Source organism: Ranitomeya variabilis, chromosome 1 (genome assembly GCF_051348905.1).
Source record: "Ranitomeya variabilis isolate aRanVar5 chromosome 1, aRanVar5.hap1, whole genome shotgun sequence".
Classification (NCBI taxonomy): domain Eukaryota; kingdom Metazoa; phylum Chordata; class Amphibia; order Anura; family Dendrobatidae; genus Ranitomeya; species Ranitomeya variabilis.
The window spans coordinates 828,954,239-828,975,748 of NC_135232.1; the positions used below are offsets into that span (position 1 = coordinate 828,954,239).

At 43.1% G+C, this 21,510-nt stretch overlaps 1 protein-coding gene across 3 annotated transcripts in view; it reads right to left on the minus strand.

Moving 5' to 3' along the window:
• ANXA3 (annexin A3) overlaps window positions 1-21,510 on the minus strand; it is a 111,688-nt gene that overhangs the window by 16,586 nt on the left and 73,592 nt on the right. For all 3 annotated transcript variants that reach the window (XM_077275488.1, XM_077275483.1, XM_077275496.1), the window contains exons 8-9: window positions 17,977-18,033; window positions 38-131 (exon numbers count right to left, since the gene is read on the minus strand). In XM_077275488.1, the coding sequence (XP_077131603.1) occupies window positions 38-131; window positions 17,977-18,033 (151 nt within the window). The remainder of the gene's footprint in view (window positions 1-37; window positions 132-17,976; window positions 18,034-21,510) is intronic.

Genomic DNA, 21,510 nt, shown 5'->3' on the forward strand with positions numbered 1-21,510 from the left:
TGTCTTTATATAGAACAGACTAGGTAAAATGACATACTTAGCCTAAGCTGTGAAAAGCTTCTCAAGCACAGTACTTCGATAAATTTATCTTCATCTGTCCCCCACTTTTTCTCTCCAGCATTATACAGAATCTATAATAGTACAAAATAGATCACTTGGTTGCTATTGTATTTCAAAGAAATAACATGCCGTACCGCCTTCTATTAAACACTATTTTTGTTCAAAAAAATATTTCACAATACAGGCATTTTTTTCTGATAATGATCTACAATATCTTCTGCTTCATTTTACACAGCTATAGAATGACAAATTGTAAAAAATAAACTTACACGCATATTTCTACAGCTGTTATTGCAGCCAGTATTTCCATTGGATTGTATCATGAGAAAAAAAAAAAAAGGCCCATTGTTTAATCCATTAGTGACAAAGCCAATTTTGGCCTTACATGGGGTAACAAATGACTGGTGACAAATTCCCTTTGAGAGCAGTATGATGCATGGGCTAGTTGTAGTTTTGATAATATCATAGTTTTATCTGCTGCAGATCTACCAGATCGTTGAATGCCGAGCTCTGTATAACCCCACCCACACCACTGATTGGCAGCTTTCCGCCCATCTACAGTGTACATAGAAAGCAGTCAACAGGGGCAGGATTATACGAACTCATGAATGTGCCTGACTACCTTGCAGCAGGTTTACTAGTCCTCTAGTAATAATCTTTTAAAACAGTGATTTTATCAAAACTATACCAATGAGCCCAGTAAATGACATCACTGGAACCAGGGTCTCCATCTCTACATTATTCTGTTCTCAGATTAGGTGGCAAAAACCTGGAGACAGATTTGCTTTTAAAACCATGCCTATTTTTCAAATTTTACCAGTATCACTGTGGTAATAATTTGCTTCAACATATCCCAATAACATTTTTTTGCATGGCACATTGTATTTTATATTAGCAGTAATTTCAGGTTGAAAGTTTTTTTTTCCTTTATTAAAATATTTGAAACTTGAAAATTGCTAAGGTTTCTACATTTTTAATTAAACTTGGAATGCATATAACCTTTTACAAACAAACTTTATTAACATTTTTAAATTTAACACAAAACTAGACAGGGAAAGGGAACTGGGCAAGATTTAAAAAGAATAAAAAGAAAAGTGGTAAGGTTGAGGAAAGGAACTCCCATAGGGAAAGACAAGTAAAGGAGTCCCTCAAAAGGTAACTTGGTCGACTCTGGGGGTGAAAGTTCGGTTTAAAATCTAAAGTATATAAAGTGGATTTGGATTATCCTACACGCTTTATACAGAAAACTTGAAATAAATATTTAACCCAAGTAGTCATATCACACAAACTAACCAATATTTCTCATGTCTATTCTATGTCTGTCATTTTTCAACCGCCCTTTTGGTTTGTTAATATGATAGTAGGGTTAAAATTTAGCAATAAAGTATTTTCCAGTGTCATGTTGAACTGGCCCCAAATGTGTAATTTTAACAAAGGGTAATAGGAGAAAGTAAAACCCATAATTTGTTATGAAGTTTCTCTTTAACACAGTGATCTACCATGTATGGTCCAAAACTACTGGCTTGGAAAGGAAGGATAGCTACATATTTTGAGTGACAATTTGGTTGGAATAAATTATGGATGCCAAGGAATTTCTTTAAGGGTGTGTTGATCATTTTAACACTCAGGTGCTTCACAAAACTTTAGAACATTCGAAAACTAAAAATGTGTTTTTTTCCAGTAAAATGTTGTTTAGCTAAACATGCGTAGTTTTCACAATTGGATCCCATAATTAGTTATGCAATTTCTCCCAAATGCAGAATGACCCCATATGTGATCAAAAACTAATGTTGATGGGATCCTAACCGAATATTTATCAAATAAAAAAAATATATAAGATTAGGGTCCCATCAAAGAATGGTACACGCCTTGTTGCGGCTGGTGGACTCACATGACTTGGCCAACTTATGCGCCAAGTACCTTCATTTTTGTAAGTATATTCTACATTGTAGTGATGCAGTTCAAGTTTCATATAGACTGGCATGTAAAAGTTTGGGCACCCCTGGTCAAAATTACTGTTTTGATTAACTGTGAACAGTTTAGCCCTTTTAGAGATCATTTCATCTTCAATTTGCTTAAGTTAAAGATGACACATTTCCTTTGTATTTTAAAGCAAAAAAAAAAATCTTATCTTTTACATAATAAAAATTACAAATCACGAAATGGGCCGATACAAAAGTTTGGGCACCCTGCATGGTTAGTACCCCCTTTTGAAAGTATCACAGCTTGTAAACACTTTTTGTAGCCAGCTAAGAGTCTTTCAGTTCTTGTTTGAGGGATTTTCAGCCTTTTTTCCTTGGAAAATTCTTCCAGTTCTGTGAGATTCCTGGGATGTCTTGCATGCACTGATATTTTGAGGTCTAGCGACTAGTGTTGAGCGATACCGTCCGATACTTGAAAGTATCGGTATCGGAAAGTATCGGCCGATACCGGCAAAGTATCGGATCCAATCCGATACCGATACCCGATACCAATACAAGTCAATGGGACTCATGTATCGGACGGTATTCCTGATGGTTCCCAGGGTCTGAAGGAGAGGAAACTCTCCTTCAGGCCCTGGGAACCATATTAATGTGTATTTTAAAATTTTAAAATGCGCGCGTGTCCAGCCTCCCGGCTTGTGATTGGTTGACCGCGACGCAACCAATCACAAGCCGGGACGTCACGGGAGGCTGGACACGCGCCCATTTTAAAATGCGCGCGTGTCCAGCCTCCCGTGACGTCACGGCTTGTGATTGGTTGCGTCTCCCATGTGACTGCGACGCAACCAATCACAAAGCCGGGACGTAATTTTACAATCCTTAAGGACCTGAAATTACGTCACGGCTTGCTGTGATTGGTTGCGTTTCCCATGTGACTGCGACGCAACCAATCACAACGCCGGAACGTAATTTTAAAATCCTGAAGGACCTGAAATTACGTCACGGCTTGCTGTGATTGGTTGCGTCCCGGCCACATGGTCGGCACGCGACCAATCACAAGCCGGGACTTCAGTAAAGGAAAGAAAAGCGCGAATTTTAAACAAAGAACGCTGCCGCTTCCCTCGGTAAGGTGCAGGCTGCGTCGGAGAGGTGAGTATAGCAATATTTTTTGTTTTAATTCTTTCTTTTACACATTTTTACATTAATGTTGTTTCGATACCGATACCCGATACCACAAAAATATCGGATCTCGGTATCGGAATTCCGATACAGCAAGTATCGGCCGATACCCGATACTTGCAGTATCGGAATGCTCAACACTACTAGCGACAGATTTTCAATGATGTTCAGATAAGGGGTCTGTGAGGGTCATTGTAAAACCTTCAGCTTGCACCTTTTGAGATACTCTATTGTGGATTTTGAAATGTGTTTATAATTATCCATTTGCAGAAGCCATTCTCTTTTCAACCTCAGCTTTTTTTTTTTACAGAACTGTTTCTGAAAGTCTTTTGCAGTCAAGCAGGGGTTTTGATATTATTATTATTTATATAGCACCATTAATTCCATGGTGCTGTACATGAGAAAGGGGTTTCATACAGAGTTATAGATATCGTTTACAGTAAACAAGTTTACAGTGACAGACTGGTACAGAGGGTAGAGGACCCTGTCCTTGTGGACTTCCATTCTATGGGATAGTGGGGAAAAGGCCAAAGGTAGTGGGCGAGGCAGCGGCTCTGGCGATGGTGACGCTGCAGAATGGTTATTGCAGGCTGTAGGCTTTCTTGAAGAGATGGGTTTTCAGGTTCCGTCTGAAGGATCCGAGGGTGGTGGATAGTCGGACGTGTTGAGGCATGGAATTCCAGAGGATGGGGGATATTCGGGAGAAATCTTGGAGGCGGTTGTGTGAATAAGTGTGGAAGATAGTAGGAGGTCTTGGGAGGATTGGATATTACGTGAGGGAAGGTATTGGGAGATCAGTTCAGAGATATAGGGAGGGGACAGGTTGTGGATGGCTTTGTAGATCAGTGTTATTAGTTTGAACTGGATTCGTTGGTGAATTGGGAGCCAGTGGAGGGATTTGCAGAGGGGAGAAGCAGGGGAGTAGCGAGGAGAGAGGTGGATTAGCAGGGCAGCAGAGTTGAGGACAGACTGGAGTGGTGCAAGAGTTAGCGGGGAGGCCACAGAGGAGGGTGTTGCAGTAGTCGAGGCGGGAAATGATGAGGGCATGCACAAGAGTCTCAGTAGATTGTGGGGTAAGGAAGGGATGGATTCTGGCAATATTTGTGAGTTGGAGGCGACAGGAGGTGGCAAGAGTTTGAACGTGCGGTTTGAAGGACAAGGCAGAGTTGAGAGTTACCCCGAGGCAGCGGATTTCAGGTGCGAGAGAGAGCGTGATGCAGTTTACCATAATAGATAGATCAGGTAGGGGGGATACGTGAGATGGGGGAAAGATGATGAGTTCGGTTTTGTCTACATTGAGTTTTAGGAAGCGAGAGGTGAAGAAGGAGGATATGGCTGACAGACACTCCGGGTTTCTGGACAGAAGAGAGGCGACATCTGAGCCAGAGAGGTAGATCTGAGTGTTGTCTGCATACAGGTGGTACTGGAAGCCATGGCACTTTATGAGTTGCCCTAGGCCAAGGGTATAGATGGAAAAAAGTAGGGGCCCTAGGACAGAGCCTTGAGGGACTCCAACAGAGAGGGCGGGATGAGAAGGTGGTGTGGGAGTGGGAAACGCTAAATGTGCGGTCAGAAATGTATGAGGCAATCCAGGACAGGGCAAGGTCTTTGATGCCAAGGGAAGAAAGAATCTGTAGCAGAAGGCAGTGATCGACTGTCGAAAGCAGAGGACAGGTCAATAAGGAGGAGGATGGAGAACTGTCTGTTAGCTTTGGCTGTGAGTAAGTCACTAGTAATTTTTGTCAGGGCAGTTTCGGTGGAGTGGTGGGGGGGAAGCCAGATTGGAGGTTGTCAAGGAGAGAGTTAGATGAGAGGTGGGAGGAAATTTGAGCATGGACATGCTGTTCAAGGAGTTTTGAAGCAAACGGGAGCAGTGATATGGGGCGGTAGCTGGGCATAGCAGTTGGATCAAGGTTAGTTTTTTTGAGGATGGGTGTGATGGTGGCATGATTGAAGGCAGAGGGGAAGGTACCAGAAGATAGCGATAGGTTGAAGAGATGGGTTAGGGCTGGAATGAGCATGTTAGTGAGGTTGGGGAGCAAGTGGGAGGGGATGGGGTTAAGTGCACAGGTGGTGAGGTGTGATTTGGAAAAGAGGCGAGTAAGCTCTCCTTCAGTGATGATGGAGAGGGAGGTTATTAGGGAAGGGCAGAGGTCTGGTATATGGAGTGGTTGGGGTGGTGGAACAGTTAGGGTTTGCCTTGTTTGTTCGATTATGTTTTTGAAGTAGGTGGCAAAGTCCTCGGAGGAGATGAAGGGAGTTGGAGGTGGCAGTGGTGGGCAGAGGAGGGAGTTAAATGTGCTGAATAGTTGTTTTGGGTTGTAGGATAGTGAAGATACAAGGTTAGTGAAATAGGTCTGTTTAGCGGAGGTGAGGGCTTAAAGTCAAATGTAGCTTGTTTGAAAGCAGTGAAGTCATTTGGCAGGCGTGTTTTCTTCCAACGCCGCTCCGCAACCCTGGATGCTTGTCAAAGTTTTTTTGTGAGATTGTTATGCCAAGGTTGCCTATTGGTTCGTCGCACTGTGCCATGCATGAGAGGGGCGACTGAGTCTATGGCTGATGTGAGGGTGGAGTTATAGAAAGCGGCGGCACTGTCCGTGTTGTGGAGTGAAGATATGGAGGACAGGGGTAAGAGAGAGTCTGTGAATTTCTAGATGTGCGAGGTTTCTGCGAGGATGTGGTAATGGCTGGACATGGGGGGCAGGTGAGGAGGATAAGGATGAGAAGGTGAGTAGATGGTGGTCAGATGGGGGGGGGAAGGGAGAGGTTGTGAGATTAGATAAGGAACAGAGGCGGGTGAAGATGAGGTCTAATGTATGTCCGTCTGTGTGGGCGGCTGTGGAGGACCACTGGGTGAGTCCAAAGGATGAAGGGCTGGCTGGCGGGTGTCAGTAGGGATATTAAAGTCACCCATGATGATGGTGGGGATGTCAGCGGAGAGAAAGTGAAGGAGCCAGGTGGAGAATTGGTCGATGAAGGCAGTGGCTGAGTCCGGTGGTCGGTATATGACAGCCATTTGGAGATTGGAGGGAGCGTAGATACGGACAGAGTGACCCTCGAAAGAAGGGAGGATGAGGGAGGGTGGTGGTTGGATAGGGTTGAAGGAACAGTTTTTAGTAAGGATACCCACTCCTCCACCATGTCTGTTGCCAGAGCGAGGAGTGTGGGTAAACTGGAGGCCACCGTAACTCAGTGCTGCAGGCGAGGCCATGTCAAAGGGCGCCAGCCAGGTCTCAGTGAGGGCCAGGAAGGAAAGGTTGCGGGAAGTAAAGAGATCGTTTGTTGCATATAGAGCGGGCATTCCAAAGTGCCCCAGAGAGAGGAATCAAGGGGGGGGGGGGGTCAGTGGCACAGATTTTAAGTGTGAGGGGTTGCGATAGTTTCTCATAGTGTGAGAAGGATAGGGTGAGGATTAGTGATGAATGAGGCGGGGGAGATAAGAGAGAAGGGAGATAGTTATGTGGTTTGAGGGTGCGAGGGTATGGGGTTAGTGGAGCAAAAAACGGTGGGGGAAATGGGAGCATGGTTAAACAGCAGGGGAGAAAAGAAAGGCGAATACATTTAGAAAAACAGTGATTAGTCTTACCGTCTGGCCGATTTCTGGACTATTTCTGGTATATTTCAGATGATACACTTAAAATATGTCACTTGAAATTATGTCAGATCTGGCTAAAGTCAGATCTGACCCACTCCATGCAACTTATACCATTCAAATGTCCAAAAAATGAAGCCAGGCAAGAGAGGGAGGGGAGGAAGGAGGTGGAGGACAGTCCACAGCAGGGGACAATTAGCAGATTGCAGTTAATACAACATTTGACTACCAAAGATGAAGACAGAGGCAGGATAAGATCAAAAGATGGGGCTAGGTGTGAGGAGCACAGACATGTCAATATGCAGTCAGAAACATTTTCAGAATGATACAGGAATTAAAGTCAGGGAAAAAGAAGCAACGTACCACATAGAACAGAGGGAGAGAAGTACATGGGATTCAGGGGTGCAGTGGCTATTCCAGAGTAGGAGATAGTTCAGACGTACCACTTAGAAAAGAGGGAGAGAAGTACATGGGATATGCCTCTCTAGCAATCATACAGGTAGCTCTCACAGAAATTGTTTGTTTTCTTAACTGCCATTTCTTAATTACATTTTGATCTGAGAAAATGGCAACTTTAAAACACTTTGCCATCTTAATTTAGCGTTCTCCTGCTTTGTGGGTCTCCAGCATTTTCAGAGTGCTAGGCAGCTGCTTAGAAGAACTCATGGCTGCTGTTTTTTGGCACAAAGTTAGAGGAGGCTGTTTGTTTTTTAAAGCTGGGAACTTTCCATCACCTGTCCTTTGCAAATGATGATGGTGAACAAGCCATAACCTCAATATGCTAATTAAGGTCTGAAACCTTGGTCAAATCTGATCACAAAAATCTCCAAGGGTGCCCAAACTTTTGCATCAGACCATTTTCCTTTTATTAACTTTTAAAATCTAAAAGAGTATATATTTTTTTGGCTAAAATTCAAAAGGAAATTTGTCATCTTTAACATTAGCCCTTTAACAGATCATTTCATCTTCAACTTGCTTAACGGTTCACAATAACAGTAATTGTTACCAGGGGTGCCCAATCTTTACATGCCACTGTATTCTAGGTTTGCATTCATCTTCGTGCTTGCTGCTGTATTCTTTTGTTTATATACTGTGCAGTCATAGCTTGCACCTATTCACATTTGCTTTACTCTGTTTGGTGGTGCTGGTGTCTTTCTGTAGAGTCTCGATTATTGAATACTATTTGATATCACGTTAAAGAAAGTGTCTATTCATAAACATTTCACATATCCATACTTGAGGTAAAAAAGCTGGATCAATAAGCCCAATGAGGTTTTATCAGAGTTACAGTGGAGAGACCAAAGGCAATGGTACTCGCCGGGTGTGGTTGTGTGACCACATACATAAAAGAGACTCAAGGCTGCTGCAGACCCACAACTTAAAACAACTGCATTGGAATGACAGTGTTAATTCTGTGCCGCCACTAGATCAAGGATGTAAGATAAAAGAAGTATCCAGATATGCGGTTTATTAGGCAACACATTTCGAAGTTCAAAACTTCATTAGGACAAACCACAGTGTGCAAGACAATGAAACAATTCAGGTATTTATAAAAAAAAAAAAAAAAAAAAAAAAAAAAGGAGCTTAGGTCAATGGACCTCAGATGTCATGAATCAGAAACACGATTTGCAAGAAAGAGCAAAGTAGAAAATGTATGAAACATTTCCCCCCCCGAATGCATAGTCATTAACATACATATTTAAAAAGCTTATGTATTTTTCTTGAAATAAAAAATTGCAATGTGTAAAAAATGAAAAAAATAAAATCCCAGTTGATATGAACTGGGATCTGAGTGTTCATTGTTAACATGTCATGATCCACTCGTAGAGTAGTAGAAAAAGAAAGAAAAAAAAAAAAGAAGAAACAAGGAAAAACATACAAGAAACAATGTAAAAACAATTATATGTTTCTGCTGTACAAAGGGGTCAAGTGATTAACATAGGCTATAATGTCTAAATATAATCATCATTGTTCGATAGTGTATAAAAAGGTAAAGAATGTAAAAATATATAGATATATATAAAAAAGTGTAATATTAGTGTGTAACAATTACACACAATTAGGTTACAATAAATAGTACCTTATATACTTGTGCATAAGCCGACCTGTGTAAACGCAGAGGCACCTAAAATTTTGACACAAAAAACTGGGAAAACCTATTGATTCAAGTGTAAGGCGGGCATGCAATGTCCCCTCCATCCCCATTCTTGTCTGCATTGCTCCTCATCCCCATTCTTGTCTGTATGGATCCTTATCCCCATCCTTGCATGCGTTGCCCTCATGAGAAAAGCATAAAAAAAAAAAAAGCATAAAAAAAAATCCCACTTCCCTTCCCTGCACACCCTTGCAGCATCTCGTTCCAGTTCCAGCAGCTCCTGTAGCCAAACGATCACGTCCCCGCTTATTAAGGTAATGAATATTCACCTCTCCACGCCTATGGATGTGGAGAGGGGTGAATATTCATTACCTTAATGAGCGGGCACCTGTAATAGCCCAGCAGCTGCTGGAAGCTGGCAGCTGCGGCTGTGACTGTGCGTGCTAAGAGAAATTAATATTCATTGCTAGTGCAGTGAATATTCATTTCTCCTTAGCAGCGGGCACAGGCTTTAGCTACAACCGCCGACTCCTGCGGCCACCTGCTCCACCGCTTCCCCTCTACTGCTGTCTTCTGGGACAAAGTGTATAAGCCGAGGGGCGTGTTTTCAGCACAAAAAAAATGTGCTGAAAAACTTGGCTTATACACAAGTATATACAATATATCTAATGTGATTATATTTATATATTATAGTGTTTATAGTGTTACTGTAAATACACTGATCATATGACATCTGAGGTCCATTGGCCTATGCACTTTTTTTTTTTTTATGCCATGTCCATTTATATCTGCATTGTTTCTTTGTAACTTCGAAATGCATTGACTACTAAACTGCATATCTGGATACCTCTTATCTTCCATCCTTGAATTAACCTTTTCATACCAATTCAGACATATCCATAGTTGGCTCCATTGTTTATCATTCCGATCATATAGGTTGCACGTTAGTGGTATCGTTTTTGTTTTTTTCCATTAAATCCATCTATATGTGTATGTAGCATAGTGTATGTATCTTCTCTGATATCCAGTGCTGTTCTGCTCCTTTTCTCAGTGATCCGGATAATCTGAAAAGCTGAGACATCACTATGTGTGGGCCGGAAGTCTTTTTTACAATGCAAGCCTAATTCAGACATTCCATAGGCTTACACTGAAAAAAAAATAAAAAAAATCAACTTCCAGGTGATGCACAGCGCAGTGGCGTCAATGAGAAGAGAAGCAGAGCAGAACAGTGCTCGATACCGGAGAAGACTGTGGCGAGTATATTAATACACTCCCAAAACATTACATGCATACATACACAAATTTAATGAGAACAAAGAAATAATTTATGGGAGAGTTTCTTTACCAAAAGGTTTCTCTTTGTGTTGTCTAGGTTCTTGTTACCTATTACATTGCTTACATTTAGCAAGTGCAACTGATCTTTTGTACTAGGTCTCTTTTTAATAGCATGTTTTACATGTAGTTTGTTCAGCTTGTGCCTCTGGAGACACAGCAGTGCCAAACAGGATTGCCAACTGCAGTTCAGGAACATGGTTGGGTTCAGATAGGAGGGGACCATTTGAAATTGAAATGCAGAGGTCACTGGATTTTATTGAAGGCAGGGGATGGTTGAGCCATATCAATTTTTTCAGCAACATGGAAACCCCCTAGTTTTCTGTTGACATATGGATGAGTCTGCACAGCTTGATTTTTTTGCATAAAAGCTGACTTTTTTGGTAGCATTTTCAGGTACATTTTTTTATTTGCTTTTATGAGTAGGTTCAACGTAATCATGTGCTCTATGCTGAGCACTTACATTGGGTTCTCCACCTAAATCCCTCCCAAAAAGCAATTCAGACAAAACCATTTATTATAATGAGGCAGATGGAGACACTTGGAACTGTCCGGCCTTAAAACAAATAAATATATGTATTTATATTGATGATAATGTGCAGTGACCCAGAGAATAAAGCTGTCTTGCTACTTATAACGCAAATTGAACAGCATAAAAAAAAAAAAACACAACTAGTGATGAGTGAGTATACTCGTTGCTCGAGTGATCTCCGAGTATTTGTTAGTGCTCGGAGAGTTAGTTTTGTCGCCACAGCTGCATGATTTACAGCTGCTGGACAGCCTGAATACATGTGGGAATTCCCTAAGAACCAGGCAACCCCCATATGTATTCAGCCTGTCTAGCAGCTGTAAATCATGCAGCTGCGGCAACAAAAACTAAATCAGGATAACCTGAGCAACGAGTATACTCGCTCATCACTACTAATAACATTTCTTGAGCTGCCGAAAGATAGATATATATATATATATATATATATATATATATATATATATATATATATATATACACACACACACACACACACACACACACACACACATACATACATACATATATATATACACATACATATACACACATATAGACAAATATATACATAATATATATACATACATACATACATACATATACACACACATGTACATGCATACACGCATATACACACACTAAACATCAAGTTTTTTCATCATATTGACAAAGTAAAAAAAATTAAAAACCAATGAATAAAAAAGTCACGATAAAAAATATAGTTCTTACCGATAACGGTATTTCTCTGAGCCCATGACGGCACCACGGAGAGAGGGGATCCGCCCACCAAGGACAGGAAACCTACAGATAAAAAGGCGGTACCACTCTCCTGCATCAGTTGTTTTACATAGAAAATGATGGGAGACTACTAAAACATTTGTTAATTTTAGCTGTTTAGCATAACTAGATACCGCGTGATTTTAAAACTATGAATAGACTATGGCACTATTTTGATGTGAGCACCCACAAGTGAAGGGAGGGAAAGTACGGGTGCCGTCATGGGCTCAGAGAAATACCGTTATCGGTAAGAACTATATTTTTCTCTGATCGCCCATGACGGCACCACGGAGAGAATTGCATAGATAGTACATTCAGGGAGGGACCACCGCTTCCAGAACCCTTTTACCGAAGGTAAGGTCTGAAGAGGAGATTAGGTCCAATCTATAGTGCTTATAGAATGTGGATGGTGAGGACCAGGTAGCAGCTCTACATATCTGGTTCGATAGAAGCTCCGGCCTTCTCCGCCCAGGAAGATGCCACTGCCCTTGTCGAGTGAGCCTTAACCTCCCCGGGAACGGACATCCCACTTGCCGAGTATGAAAGACTGATGGCGTCCGTAATCCATCTTGCTATGGTGGCTTTCGATGCTTTTTTCCCCTTTCGGGGACCCTGGAAACACACAAACAGAGAGGGATCCTCCCTACTCTCTCTAGTGACTTCTAGGTAACGTAAGAGACATCTTCTTACATCTAGTGTATGTAATGTTTGTTCTTTCTTATTTATAGGGTTAGGACAGAAGGAGGGGAGAGATATCTCTTGAGACCTGTGAAATTTTGAAGCCACTTTCGGGAGATATGCTGGGTCTGTTTTTAAAATGACCCTATCCTCTAGAAATTGTGTGTAAGGAGGGTTAGCTGAGAGAGCCTGTAAGTCGCTGACCCTACGGGCAGAAGTGAGGGCGACTAACAGAGCGGTTTTGAGAGATAGGTTTTTTATTGAAGTTTCGTGTAATGGTTCAAATGGTGGACTAGTCAGGGCTTTAAGGACCAAGTTTAAGTCCCATTGAGGAACGACTTTTACCGGAAGAGGCCTTGATCTTCCTGCTGCTCTGATGAATCTAGAGACCCACCTATTTGAAGCTAAGTCAAAATTGAATAGGGCTCCCAATGCCGCCACGTGAACTTTCAGGGTACTAGTGGCTAACCCCATCTCCAACCCGTTTTGTAGGAACTCTAATATGGAATTAAGGGGAATTTCTTTCCCTATTTTTGCACCTGATGAAGACAGAAACTTTTTCCATATCTTGCCGTACTGTTTCGTTGTAACCGGCTTCCTACTTTGTAATAAAGTTGAAATTAGCCCCGGGGAGAACCCCCTGTTTTCTAATAGTTTCCTTTCAAGAGCCAGGCTGTCAAGTGCAAGTTCCTGACCTGCGGATGACAGACTGGGCCCTGTGACAATAGATCCTGGAGGTCTGGTAATACCCAAGGGTCGGATATTGACATCTTCCTCATCCATGAGAACCAAGGTCTCTTCGGCCAGAACGGGGCAATTAAGATGACCAGCGCCCCGTCCTCCCGAATCTTCCTCAGCACTGCTGGAATCAGAATAAGAGGAGGAAAGGCGTAGACCAGATGGTGACCCCAAGACATCAGGAAAGCGTCCACAACTACTGGGTTCCCCAGAGGAGATAGGGAGCAAAAGGAGGCTACTTTTTTGTTTAGATGGCTCGCAAAGAGATCTATTTTGGGAACCCCCCATTTTTCCGTGATCTGGGTAAATATTGCCTGATTCAGTTCCCATTCTCCCTGTTTTAGGCTGGACCGACTGAGGAAGTCCGCTTTGTAATTGTCTACTCCTTTTATGTGCAGGCTTGTTAGGGATAGGAGGTTGCTCTCGGCTATTTGTAGGATTGAGTTGGTCACTTCCATTAGATTTTTGAAACGGGTGCCCCCCTGGTGATTTAGGTAAGATACTACCACCCCGTTGTCCGACATCACTCTTACGTGATGAGAGTGGAGGACCCCTAAGAATTCCTGAAGGGCAAATTTGACCGCAAGAAGTTCCTTCATGTTGGAGGATTTGTTTGCTAGAGACGGAGACCAGATGCCCTGGGCTACCAGATCGCCCAGATGAGCCCCCCACCCTGAGGGGCTTGCGTCCGTAGTCAGGACTTTTGAGATCTGAATTACCCATGGGACCCCATGGGACCCCCTGGGAAAGATTTTCCTGCGATTTCCACCATGTCAGAGAGTGATTGGTACGAGGAGATAGAGTTAACCGCCCGTCTAAATGCCCTCCTAGATGGGTTTGTTCTGATAATATCTGCCATTGGAGATCTCTTGAATGTAATTGGGCCCACTAGACCGCGGGGATGCAAGAGGTCATGGAGCCTAGGAGGGACATACCCTGACGGAGTGTTATGGAGGGGAGAGATTGAACTCTTGATACTAAACTTTTTAGTTTCTGTATTTTGTTCTCCGGGAGCCGACATTCCATTTTTATGGAGTCTAGAGTGAGACCTAGGTACTCCTGAACCTGAGAAGGCATTAGTCTGGATTTTTCTATGTTTATTAGCCAACCCAGTTCCTTTAGGGAATGAATCACTGTAGCCAGTTGATTCTCGCAATGCTGCGGGGAGGAGCCTATCACCAAGAAATCGTCCAGATATGGTACAATCAAGGTATTTTCTTCCCTGAGGTGAGCCATTACCTCCGCGATCAGTTTTGTGAAAATCCTCGGGGCTATGGCTTGACCAAAAGGCAGAGCTGAGAACTGGAAGTGACTTAGGACTCCTCTGATGTGAACCGCCATCCTGAGGAATCTTTGGTGATCTTTGTGTATTGGGACGTGATAATATGCGTCCTTTAGGTCTAGGACCACCATGAAGCATTGAGGAAACAGCATTTTGATAGATGATTTTATCGTTTCCATCTTGAATGCCTGAACCTCTAGGTAATCGTTTAGGTTTTTCAGATTTATAATGGTCCTGAAAGAACCGTCTGGTTTTTTCCTCAGAAATAGAGGGGAATAGTATCCTTGTCCTCTTTCTTGAGGGGGAACCTCCAGGAGTACTCTCTTTTCTACTAACCCGATGACCTCCCTTTCTAGCGCCAGCTGCTGTTCTGCCGAAGATCTTGTAGATGTCATCGTAAAAGAGGGACGAGGGTATCTTTTGAATGTTAACCTCAGTCCTGATTCTATGATGTTCAGTATCCATTGACTGGAGGTAATCCTTTCCCAGGCTGGGAGAAAGAGAGATAATCTCCCTCCCACCTGGGGCGAACCTTCATTGTGGAGGTTTCTTGTTATCATTGCGGTTTTTATTGAAGATAAACCCCTTATTTTTGTTCCTCTTATCCTCCCATTTCCCTTGGCCTCTCCCTGGGTTTTTGCGGAAAAACCTCTTGTTCCGAAAGGGCTTCCGGTAAGAGGGGAGACCCAGAGAAGGAAAGGACTTTTTCTTGTCCCCTGCTTTTTCCAAAATGTCGTCTAAGGTAGAACCGAACAAAAATTCTCCTTCGCAGGGGATAGTACACAGTTTTGTTTTTGTTTGGAGGTCGCCTGGCCAGTTTTTAAGCCAGAGGGCGCGCCTGGCCGCGTTAGAAAGCACAGCTGACCTAGCGGCTAGTCTGATTGAGTCGGCTGAGGCATCAGCCAGGAAAGCCGCAGCCCCCCTCATCACTGGTAAGGTATTCAGTATCGAGTCTCGGGAAGTCTTGCCCTTTAATTGACCCTCTAGCTGATTCAGCCAAATCATTAGGGAGCGAGATGTACATGCCGCCGCTACTGCGGGTTTTAGGCCTCCTCCCGCTGCCTCCCAAGAGCCTTTGAGGAAGGCGTCCGCCTTCTTGTCCATAGGGTCTTTCAGGACCCCCATGTCTTCAAACGGGAGAGCGAATTTTTTTGATGCTTTAGCAATTGCCACATCTAATTTGGGGGCTTTCTCCCAAAAGGAGCAGGATTCATCCTCGAAGGGGTATTTCCTTTTTGGAGTTAAGAGAGATTTTTTCATGGGTTTTTTCCATTCCTTTTTAATTAAAGCTGCGATTGCGTCATTAAGCGGAAAAGCTCTTCTCTTTTTTTGTTCTAAGCCCCCAAACATGATGTCTTGTACCGTTTTTTTGGGGTGGGAGTCTACTAACCCCATAGTACTTCTTACTGCCTTTATGAGGCCATCGGTGTCCTCTAGAGAGAAACAGTTGTGCCCCCCCCGAAGAAGAAGTGGATGATGCAGATGAGGAGGAGGAGTCGGAGGATACTGAACTCGCACTATTGCTGTCAGATTTTGAGACCGGAGACGGAGACCTGTCTCTGGTCCTTCTCCTTTTTTTTCCTCTTTTTAGGGTTTTAAAGGGGTCTTCCACTTGCTCCTTAATCAGATTTTTTAGATCGGTTGCGAACCCAAGCAGGCTTTCAGATACTGTCTGCTGTATGCAGGTATTACATAGCCTCTTCTCCCAGGCAGGTGGAAGATCTTCTCTACAGATGGCGCAGATTTTATGCTTTGTTTTACCTACGCTTTTCCTCCCCTAAAAGAGACGAATAATAATCTTACGGTCTCTGACTTTCACGAAGATCAACTTACCACCTCCAGGACTCATAAATACCAGATGGGGATTCTCCGTCTCTGGCTTTTTCCCCGACGCCGTACTGGACCCCTTACTGTGTTGGGACCTTTGGCGTTCTTTGCTGGCATCCTGGTCCTTCTGCTGTCGCCTTTTCTGCTGCTGCTGCTGCTGTGGCGATGCTATAGGTGGAGGTGATTCTGGCAAGAGATGCCGGGTCGCTCATACTGCTGCTGGTCTGCGGTCGTGCCTTGATAGCGCTCCGGTGACTAGTAGCTCTTGAGGCTCCTGCCGATATTGCAGAGCCACTGGGAGGAAGTGACTTCTCCCATTTAAAGCTTCCCGCCGCCTTGCTGTGCTCCGCGCCTGCGCAGTAACACCCGGCCGACGGCAAGGAGCGCCGAACGCCGGCGCCTGCGCAGTCGAGCTTTGCGGCGCCTGCGCAGATCATCTCAGCGCCCGAGCGGCAACCCCGCCGGCGCCTCGCGAGACCAGCATAATCCCGGGCATGCGCCGAACTTCCAAGATGGCGCCCGGAGTGCAGATATGGCGCTGCTGACCGGCGCCCCTGGTCCTATGCAGTCCCTTCCGCGCAGCTCTGCACGCCTGATGGCGGTGCAGTGTGCAGACTGACGCTTGTTTTGGGGAGGCCCGCGCCGCGCCTCCCGCAACCACAGAGGGACCCCCCTGGATGTTGCCGCTGCTGCATCTTACCTGGGGAGGTGACCGCGAACTCCTTGTCACCTCCCCCGCACACCCCAGAGGCCCACTAGCCCCCAGCGGTGGCGCTTCGGGTCACCTCAGCCGAGGCAGAGGGACCCCAGCTGCCTGAGTCGGACTGGTTGGCCCCGGATTTCCAACGTCGATCTGGTAAGTCCGTAGGTCTCCCATCAAGGACAGGAAACCAACTGATGCAGGAGAGTGGTACCGCCTTTTTATCTGTAGGTTTCCTGTCCTTGGTGGGCGGATCCCCTCTCTCCGTGGTGCCGTCATGGGCGATCAGAGAAAAAAAGCTTCACAATTTTGATCTGCAAAAACACAATCTTTCATATGGATCTCAAGGCAATGAACGATACGTTGCAGTTTTCACAATATTACACACTAAAAACAAAATTTCACTAAATCGAATTTGTGTTTGCAATGGAAATACTGGAATACCAGCAAGATACTGTTCAGGAGGTTTGGACGTGTTTGAGCAGAGCTCCTATCAGTCAAAGAGCATAACCATGCCCCCTTTGTTATTCATTTTATTTCTTAGTCTCTCTAGAGGATATGAACCTGCAATCGTTTGCTCACTTGTAATATATACTACAAATGCTGCAGTATATAAAATAAATTACAATCTTATGTGAAACCCAGCATGTGGCTAGACTTCATGAAAGTACAAAAGATGGCAGTGACCGAGACCTGCACATGTCCCTGACTGTTTTGGCACCCCATCAGCACCATAGTAGTGCCATTTAAATGTCGCTGTAAATCAGCGGCATTTTTATTGTTACACAGCAGCAATTGGAGCCAGCTCCAGTTGCTGCTTTTACAGTCAGCTAGCACATGTCCTGTATAGACCAGTCTGCCCTATACACATGCACTCAGTGTGATGTAACGGGCTAAAAGCTGTTATGCACTGCTGGTGACCGCAGCCGCAAAGCTGAATAGCATAGCTCTGTCAACTATGCAATTGCCACCGGTGGGGATGCCAGGTGTCAGTCTGATATTGATGAATTATCCCAAAGATAGGTTATGAATATAAAAGTAGTGGAGCAACCATTTACCCATCTGCCATTCTTAGTATCAAGCACTAAAATATGCTTTCATCTTATCAGACATGGACTGAAATATGTCTGTTTGATAACTAGGACTGTTTAAGAAGTAGAAATGACAAGCCATTAGTATGCTAAGTGAGGTCGGTAAGCAGTATACATCACTATCACATGGCAGTAGCTCAGGGCTGCAGGGGAGGCATGTCTAGCTTAATTTACCTCCGCATCCTTTTTAGCAAGATGTTCATCCACTTTTGAACCTTCATCACGTCTGGCCTGGAGAGGGAAAAAAAGAAAAGAGAATCAATTTGATGGATTAAGTATATGGAGATTGATTGTGTTTTTGTAAGCAAAGCTAAAGACCTCAATTCATCTACTATGGTAAATTTAGAGCAGCATCTGCTTTGGGCTTTATGGACTGGGAATGCCCATCACTATCTTCATTAGGTATTTAGAACACGTTCCATACAATCCTAAATTGATATCTACTTTTTATTTTTTAATTCATACATTTAAAAGGCAGACACGAAACTACTGCATGTAGCAAAAGTTGCCAGAATTTAGGTTGCAAATTTATTTATTTTATTTATTTTTTTAACATGGTGGAATTTAATTTGATATTGATAAGAGTTTACAGATAAATAGATCCCTGAAGAGTACTTATTCTTTCACACAAAGCAGACACAAAAGCATTGTCTTGTGGCTCTAAGCGCAACAGTCAGATACATCTGATTTGGGTAACATACCAGTACCTAGTGTGTCTAAGAAATATGCTGAATTTCATACTATTTATCATGGCATTCACTTTTCATTGTGCAGTGCATCATCAGCAGCATTCTACCATTACTTTACTAACTGGGCCTTCCTTAGCATTGCTCTGGTCACTGGTCAAAGACATCTCTATTCTGAACTGAAAGACCACCTCTCTCTGTGTGGAGTCTGACAGACAGACTATGCCCACCACTACTTCCTTCAATCGAGGTCAGTGATACTAGAGATGAATTACACTTGACAACAAGCTGAGGCTCTAAAGACAGAAAAAATAGAAACAGTGGTCGGAATAATTTTCTCAATTAAGTCATCTGCCAGTTGCTTTTTTTTGCATGTTATTTTTTTCTGTAAGATTGGTTTAAAAATGGCCTTTTAAGCAAGGATAAAGCAACAGCTGGGCTTTAACTAGTTCCAGAAGTCCACACTCAAAAAAGAAAATATTAAAAAAAGAACCAATCACATTGTACATGTAGTTCAATCTGTAGACAGCATGGTCAAGAGGAGAAGCTAATATATAGGTTTGCTGGAAAAGATTCAGTAGAACTGGTATGCTTACAAACATGAGGATTTCAATTAATTAATATAATACAAGTCAAGTCCTACTAGAGGCTCAGTGAATAGAACCACCCACTGGACTCCTATGCATACAAATACCAGGGACTAGTGATGGGCGAACCCCCTGATGTTCGGGATCGGCGGGTTCGCCCAAGTTTTTTTTTTGTAAAGTTCGAGTTTAGGGCCGGAGATGACACAAACTTGCGTCCGAACTCGGACTTTACATATATGGGATGGGGAGATGAAAAAAAAACAAAAAAACCCCCAGAAAATTAATAATAAACCTTATAATTATAGTTGCCTGTCCAGCGAAGCATCCTCCCGTTCCGCTGTCTCCTGGCCACATCTGCTTCCAGGGCCGCTCATTAAATGCCAGCAGTGTTCACTACACTCGGCAGTCTTCGGCTTTTTCCAGCAGTGTTCGTGCGGTGACGTCACCGCACGAACACTGCCGGAAAGTGCCGAAGACTGCCGAATATATTGAATACCGGCTGAAGGTAATGAGCGGGCCCGGCAGCAGATGCGGCCGGGAGACAGCGGAACGGGAGGATGCGTCGCTGGACAGGCAAGTATAATTATAATGTTTATTATTAATGTCCTGTTTTTTTTGTTTTTTTTTTACAGCCCGAACTGTAATACAGGTTTCCCATGGAAACCCTTGTTCGGGACCGTGTGAAGTTTACAGTTCGGGTTCGCCCATCCCTACCAGGGACTTCAATTAATAAAATGGAAATCTAACTTTATGTTTTGAGAACTACAGGTCTAAGGAGGAAAGGAACTACTATATACTGAACATTGTAGAGACATGCCTTGCATATGAAATTAGGTAGGTTGTTGGTTAAAGCACCATTAGAGTTTTTTTGTTCTTTTCATAGCTGGACTGGCGTTTTAAATCCCCCAGTCATATACTCACCCTCCGACATCTTAACAGATTTTTCGGTGCCGCTCTGGTCCCCCTGTACCATCTTGTGAGCACAGCTTCTGACTGGCCAGAAGTCAGAAAGTACGTCACAAGAGCAAGTCAGAGAGCGAGAATGAGACTCTAATAGACTTGTATTGTAAAGTGACCTGCGCGCAGCTCCATGAAACACTGGAGCAGCCGGCAGGTCACTTTTCACCGAAAACAGATGGGAGCGCTGACTGAAATGGATGAAAACGCCAGAAGGCGAGTATTCGATATAAAGGGCAGGGAATTTACATTTAAAGCATCACTCCTGCGGTGCAATAAAAAGACGCTGGAGATGTGCTTTAACGACTTAAGTAGTGACAGTATGAGGTTCCACAATTCACTTCCAATCCTGGCAACCTCAAACCGCTTTGGATTAAAAAAAAAAAAAAAGTTTCCCAGAAAAAAAAAATTGCAACACTGTCAACAAATTGTGTTGCAACTCTTCTGTCTTAAAAGGGGTAAACAGGGTATACCAGCCAGAAGCAATCATTACCTATCTATACATTAGATTGGTGATAATGGCAAAATAGAATTACAGCCCCAAACTAAAGCCCCAGTCACTCACTGCTTGCAGTTGTGAGATTAATATTAATCTAGGAGTTTGAATGAGTTATAGGTAGCTGGACATCTTCTAAGTGGTTAGTGCTGCTGCCCTCTAGTACTGTCTTGGGTTCGAATCCAGAAAATGGAAATATCTGTATGGAGTTTATATGTGCTTCCCATGCTACTTTAAGTTTTCTCCCTCACTTCAAAAAACATAGATGATTGGTACTATAAATTTCCAAATTAACCTGTCCAAAGTTTGCATATATGTTCATGGAACAGTTTTCCTTGTTCTGAACACCAAGAGTAAGAAAAAGTGTTAAAAAAAAACAAACCAGAATTTGTACCTTGGACCTTAGATTCTTCAAAGTACTCATCTTTGACTCCAGTAACAGCATTACACACCCTCAGCATTAAACCCTTACATTATAGGTGCCAATCTGAGGTTTGAGACATTCTGGGGTGTGGTTTTTTCATGTGTTTCTTTATTGCTTGTTTCCATAAGGGTATGTGCACACAATTATTTGCAGCAGAAATTTCTGCACTAAAACGCTGCGATTTAGAGTACCAGCAAAATGAGATTTCTGAAATCTAATTCATATTTGTTTATTTTTTCCTTACAGATTTGAAGCAGTTTCAGATTTATAGCATGTTAATTCTTTCAGCATATTGCAGCTTTTTTCACCCTTTCAAATGAATAAGGAAAAAACCGACGTATTTTAAGCCATGTTTCTCCTGCCAAGAGATGAGTTTTTGGTGCAGAAGTTTCTGCTGCAAATATTCACCTTAAGTGTTACTTTGTGGTTTTGCTGCCTTCAGTTTACATTAATAATATGTACATTGTCCAATAAGAAGACAGAAAACTATTACAAAAAGCAGTGTGTCCAAATTTTTGACTGGGACTTATAAAGCGATGAAAATCTCTCCGCAGCACC